Below are 6,272 nucleotides of genomic sequence, written 5' to 3'. Positions count from 1 at the left end.
GCAGCTGGGAATGGGCGACAGGGGATGGATCACTTGCTGATCCCCTGTTCTGTTCATTCCCTCTGGGGCGCCTGGCATGGGCCACTGTCGGAAGACAGGACACTGGGCTAGATGGACCTTTGGTCTCACGCAGTATGGCCGTTCTTATGTTCTTATGAGTCCTGGCTCCCAGCCCCCCGACTCTAACCCACTAGACCAGAAGAAAAATAAGAAAATAATCACTATTGGATAGTAAATCAATAACTTTATTTAATACGTAGCTAAAGCCACTGCCCCTGGGGGGCGCCAGATCCGTCAGTGAAGGGAGGAGGTGCAGGACCTTGCGCAAGGGAGATCTCAGCTCTACGTCCAGACCTGGAACAGACCCGCAGGGACCAGCGTCCATTGTACGTGTGCCTGCTAATCGCCCATCCCCCACCCACCTGGAGGATAACAGCCCTACTACCGCTGCAAAAGGCACTCCGCCTTTAGATCACGTGAGCCTTTCACTGTGGTGCTAGAAGTCCTGCTTTCAAATCCTGCTCAGTAAGAGCCTTCCCACCACTGCTTGCATAGAGCACCGTGCGCTGATAGTGAAGGTCCAGAGTCCAAATCCTTCCCGTCCACATGGCAGATAACAGCCTTACTACTGCTGCCAACACACGGCATTTCTCCTTTAGCTCAAGCAGTAGCGTGCTGGGCTGCAGCCTCTTGCGTTCCAGTCCCACCGAGGCGGTAACTACATTTCCACAGAGGCCAACAAAGACTAATACTAGTGGCCAAGGAGGAGGAGCTCTCCATAACTCAACAAGGGCAAACTCAGGGCCCATGGGCCACTCATGGAGCCTGGTCCTTGTTCATCTGCCACTAAATGGTTCCCCTGAAACGGGACAAGCTCAGCCCAGCCTGTTTGTCCTCCCTCAAGCAACCCCCACTTGCAGTTACAGCCCATAGTCACTTGCTTGCCCGTGGGCCCAACCATGGAGAAGGAAAGACCAGGAGTGAGTGGAGGGCGCCGGGGGGACCCTTCAGCTGAAATCGGTCTATGTTTCACTTGTGAGCCAGCAGCGGCAAAGGAAGGCCTTTGACGCCATGGTGACTCTGACACTGAGAGAGGCCGGATCCTTGAGGAAGTTGGGACACTCACTCCAAAGCTGAAGTAAGCCAAAGTCCGGTGGGCGCTTGGTCAACCGCTCGGTTGTGGCCCGCAAGCAGCATAGGAAGGCCCTTGACACCATGGCGACCCCGACTTCAGATCAGCCAAAGCCCTCTGGAGCCAAGTTTGGCCAACCACATAGAAGCTCAAGTAGGCCAAAGCCTTGTCGAAGTTGGGCACCAACTCCAAGCCCGGCCGCACACTGCTGTCTAAGGAGGCCTACAGCCCTCTCGGGAGGTGCAGGGAAGGACAGAAGATGCCGTCCTGGGCTCAAGTGCAGGATCTCTTGCTCCTACGGCGCATGGGACAAGGAAGGCTCTGCGGAGGAAACAGAGAGTTGGTCTCACCCTGGGAGTCAAGTCGTTGACCCCTCAGCCTCGTCCCCACTGGCTGCCTCCAACTCTCTGCCCCCTTCCCCACAGCAAGTCAAGCAGGGGAGATGGCACCGGACCATGAAGTCTCTGAGTTTGTGCCACAGGCCGGCCAGGCACTTGGTGAAGGCCCGTTGGACAGCAGTGGAGGAGAAGTAGAAGATGGCGGGGTCCAAGGCGGCATTGAGCGTGCTGAGGAGAAGAGCGTACACCCTCCAGGAGGGGCTCTCGTTCTGGACAAAGCCCACCACGTGGGACAGGTTGTAGGGAGCGAAGCAGACTATGAAGTTGAACAAGGTGGCCATGGCCAGGCCCACAGCCCGCTGCTTCCTCCGGGCCGGGATGTTGGGCAAGACCACCAGGATGCGGACAAAGTTGACATAGCAGAAGATGGTGACGGTGAAAGGGAGGCAGAAGAGGACCAGGAAAAGCTCCAGCCGGAAAGAGAGGAGGACATGGAGCTGCCTATCGGAGAAATCATCGTAGCAGTGGGACCTGTTGTTGGAGACTGCGGTCCTATTCAAGTCTTGGTATTGGATAATGTAGACAATGCTGCAGTGGGCACAGCTGACCACCCAGAAGACCACGGAGGCAGCGGTGGCATAGGCTGGCCGGCGTCGGAGCTTGTACTTGATGGGAAAGGCCACGCCCAAGTAGCGCTCAACGCTGACGGCCATGAGGAATAGGGAGCTGATGTAGATGCTACTGTAGAAGACGAAGCTGGTGAGTGTGCAGAGGAAAGAGGGCAAGGTCCATGCCCCATTTGAGATGGCCTCCACCATCTTGAAGGGGAGGAAGATGAGGAGGGAGATGTCGGAGATGGTGAGGTTGAGGAGAAGGATGTCGACGGGGGTGGGTTTCTGGCGGACCTTCACCAGGAAGGTGTAGAAGGCCAGGAGGTTGGACGGGAGGCCGATCAGGAAGGTGAAGATGTAGACAGTGAGAACCACCGGGATGAAAGTGATCCCAATCATCGTCTTGGCTTCTACAAAGGAGAAAAGGATTGTCAGCTGCTGAAGGAACCCAGGAGTCCTGGCTCCCAGCCCCCGCTGCTCCAACCCACTAGATCCCACTCCCCTGCCAGGCCTGGGGATTGAACCCAGGGGTCTTGGCTCCCAACCCCTCCTTACCCGTAGCCATGCGAGCAAGCTCAGGGCTCCTGGTGCATTAGCTGACACTAGACATAAGGCTGGAATTGATGTGGCCGGCTCCCGTATTTATTTAGCTCAGTTTCCTGTTTAGCCAGTGGTAGGTGCGGGGGGGCCAGCGCCGGAGAGATCAGCGGGCCTGGGATGCACGAGATCGCGTGAGCAAACACACAGGGATGGGATGGGGGGGGGCAAGCGGGCAGCTCGGAGTACAGGGAAGTGGCTGTTATTCAAAGGGAAATTTTCATAAATATCATCATCAAATGTGGGGTCTAGTGGTAAAGGCGGGGGGTGGGGGGGAAGCGGGAGCCAGGACTCCTGGGTTCTCTCCCTGGTTCTGAGGAGTGATTTTGTGGTTAAAATAGGGGATAAGGAGTCAATGCACAGTAGAACTTAAGAAACACAACCCAGGATTCTTGATCTTTCAGCTCGACTCAACCCACTAGACCCCACTCCCCTCCCAGAACCAGGGAGAGAACCCAGGAGTCCTGGCTCCCGCCTTCAGCCACTGAGCCATCCCAGTGACTCTGAAGAGCAGCCCGCCAGCTTTCCCAGGGCCAGGGTGTCCTGCGCCCGTGCTCCAGACAGGCAGTGGGTGCCCTCACGCCAAGCTGCGATGGGCCCCTCCCTTCCCCAGGGTACATGTAGCTCTACTCCCGCCTCCTAGCTGTGGGGATCAATCGTTAAAAAGCCTCATTAAGGAGAAGCTAATAAACCTCCGGTAAAGTAAACCATTGCCTGGGCCCAGCCAGTCCTTCTGCCGTCTGTAATCACTGCTCCTAGATCCCTTACCACTGGCGGAGTGGGAGGGGGGTGTCTAGTGGGCTGGGAGCCAGGACTCCTGGGTTCTGGATGGAGAGGGCACATGGGTATGGATGGAAAGATAGCAGAGCTATCCCCTCCATGCCCCTCTATATCCATCTTTCTCCATACGCACCCCGTATCTAGCTATCCAGTCTCATAGAGCCCTGTCCAGGTCTCTTAACAGTTGTCTGTCCAGCCACCCCCCTGCCTTTCTCCTGCCCCCTTCTCCCCCTAGTGTCCACAGCCCTGTACTGCACTCGCTCGCCCCGGCTCTATGCAATTGGCATCAGGCTGAGCCACGGGTTTGAATCCCGGAGCGGCCGGTTCCCACAACCCGCCGGCTCCTTGCTCTTTGCCCGAGTTGGATCTCAGTCGTGGCAGGGTGGGATTGCTGGTCATTCACCCAGGGATGCCCGAGAGGGATAAATCACTTGGGGCTCGGCTGTCCCCCGCTTCAAATAGGAATACTCCTCCTGCTGCTGTCATTTCAGCCAGCTCGTAAAATCAGGCGCTGGGCTGACCTGCCGCAATCCTGCTACACAGGTTGGCCAGATTATTTTCACTCCCTGGGGTAATCCTGCGAAGCCAGGACGCCTGGGTTCTATCCCCAGATCTGGGAGGGGAGTGGGGTCTACTGATCAGAGCAGGAGGCTGGGAGCCAGGACTCCTGGGTTCTCGGAATAGGGGTGGGTGTATGAGCCAGCCAGCAGATCTCTCCTTGTCATGCCCTCCTGCCGTTCCCGTCTGTCCTTCCGCTCTCTGTTCTCAGAGAGAAACCCACTTCCCCTCCTGGCCTGTCTCGCTGCTCAGATGTGGTGGCACGACATGGAACCGTGGCGAGATCAGACCCATCATCAGGTTCCCAGAGCCCTTGGTAATGGAGCTGCTGCCAGGGGGAGGGAGGGGAAGGAATTGTCCCCTCCAGTCTCTTTCTCCGAGTGGGGGACCCATTCTTTGGGGGATGGAATGACCACGCCCTATTTCCTGACTGGCACCTCCCCATGCCAGTGCTGGGGGCCCCCCGTACATGGACTGTTGTGTTTTCCCCTCTCCCTGTCCCCACTTTGCTCTTACTCAGCGGAGCTAGACACATTTCCATGCCCCGCTGCCCACGTCGCTCAGCCCTGATCGCTCGGTGGTGGGCGAGCGCGTGGCCAAAGTAGGTCACAAACCTTCGCCCCCATTTTACAGGTTGAAGAACAGAGTCAGAGCAGGGAAAGAAGCTGGCCACGCTGGGGAAAGAGCCCAGGAGTCCTGGCTCCCCCCCAGCCCCTGGCTGTAACCACTAGACCCCACTCCCCTCCCAGAGCTGGGGCTAGAACCCAGGGGCCAGCTGAGGCAGCCACTTCCCTTTTACTTTGTTGCTTGTTTGTTTCTTTTTAATTTCACAAAAGCAAAACTAAACTTTGCACAGACCCCCGGGCATGACTGGTAAAGGGAAATACACACTGGTCAGGGCTGGGGACAGAACCCAGGAGCCTTGCTCCTGGCTTTAACCACTAGACCCCACTCCCTGTCCAGAGCCAGTGATAGAACCCAGGAGTCCCAACTCCCCATTCCCCCTGCTCTAACCACTAGACCCCACTCCCCTCCTTACAAGCCCTGACCCAGGCAGCTAGAGAGCCCATCCTCACCTCCTTTCCAGCAGCCAGTGCGCTGGGAGCCTGCAGAAGGGCTGGAACCCAGGTGTCCGGGCAGGGAATGACCACAGGCAATATGTCAGGGAAGAGCTGGTGGCTGGTCTCCTGCGTCCTGGCTGGGGACTGAGTTTTCTGTAGTCCAGGCAGCTGGTTAAATTGTGTCTGTGGTTGAGCCCCAGGAAACCCCACCGGTCCCTCTCCTCGGAAATCCACGCAGAAAGGATGAGAGATGCAATCGTTACTTCCTCGTGCGAGGTGTGAACCAGCACGTCCTCAAGTGAGTCTGAACCTCCCTTTCCACGGGTCAGCTATTGCACCCTGCTGGGGGCGAGGCCCCTTGGGTTCTATCCCCAGCTCAGGCAGGGGAGTGAGGTCTGGTGGTTAGAGACGTGAAGGGCTGGAAGCCAGGACTCCCGGGCTCTGGAAGAGGAGTGGGGTCTAGTGATTCTACCACAGGGCACGGAGGAGAGGCTGCGCTGGATTTATGGTTCTTTGATCTCCTGGGCTGCAGCAACTTTCAGAAGTGCGATATTAAATAAACAAACAAATCCAAGTTCATATTTCTTCGCTCGGGCTCCGGGGCACATAAAAACCCTGCCCAGAGCACAGGGACACTCACAGTAGCCACAGCTGAGTGGGAGGGAATCCTGACTGACTGCCAAAGACAGAGGCAATGGGGCCAGATCCCAGCTGGGGGTGAGTCATCCGTCGCTCCGTTGTAACCATAGCCGGGATACCAGAGGCGATGGGTCCCCAGGGGCCATCGGGGTATCGTTGCAGGGGAGGGGACACTGATATCCAGGGGCCAGTGCTGGGAACAATGAGACGTTCCACAGCTTTACAAGCTACCCCAAGGCATCCTGGCCAAGGGGGCTGGGTGAGAGGGCGGGTTCCCCACCCTCCCCCATGGCCTGGCTTTGGGGAGGGATGAATGAGCCCCATGGATGCAGATTCTCACCCCTCAGCCTCATGCAGGGCTCTGGGTCCAGTGTCCTGTCCCTCCCCCACGGTGGAGCTGCATCAGTTACTATTTGCATAGTTCTGATAGCGTCGGTGCTGTGAGACAAAGGTGACGGCCCGGGCGCCCGTCCTCCTGGCGCGTGCACAGACAGACAGACGGACGTTCATGTGGGAGTACCACGGGCTGGCTCCCCCGTCCTTCCAGAGGGGAGGC

The 6,272-nt window shown here is 57.6% G+C and overlaps 1 protein-coding gene across 1 annotated transcript; it reads right to left on the bottom strand.

Annotated features, from left to right (window-relative positions):
* Positions 1–319: 319 nt before the first annotated feature.
* Positions 320–2,480, bottom strand: LOC128827363 (free fatty acid receptor 2-like). Its single transcript, XM_054011218.1, has one exon. It carries the CDS (start codon positions 2,478–2,480, stop codon positions 1,491–1,493), a length of 990 nt encoding a protein of 329 aa, XP_053867193.1. The 3' UTR covers positions 320–1,490.
* Positions 2,481–6,272: the final 3,792 nt, after the last annotated feature.

The sequence above is a fragment of the Malaclemys terrapin genome, chromosome 21 (genome assembly GCF_027887155.1).
Source record: "Malaclemys terrapin pileata isolate rMalTer1 chromosome 21, rMalTer1.hap1, whole genome shotgun sequence".
Classification (NCBI taxonomy): Eukaryota; Metazoa; Chordata; order Testudines; family Emydidae; genus Malaclemys; species Malaclemys terrapin.
Note: the sequence above shows the minus strand (reverse complement) of the source record. Positions and strands in the feature narration are given on the sequence as shown.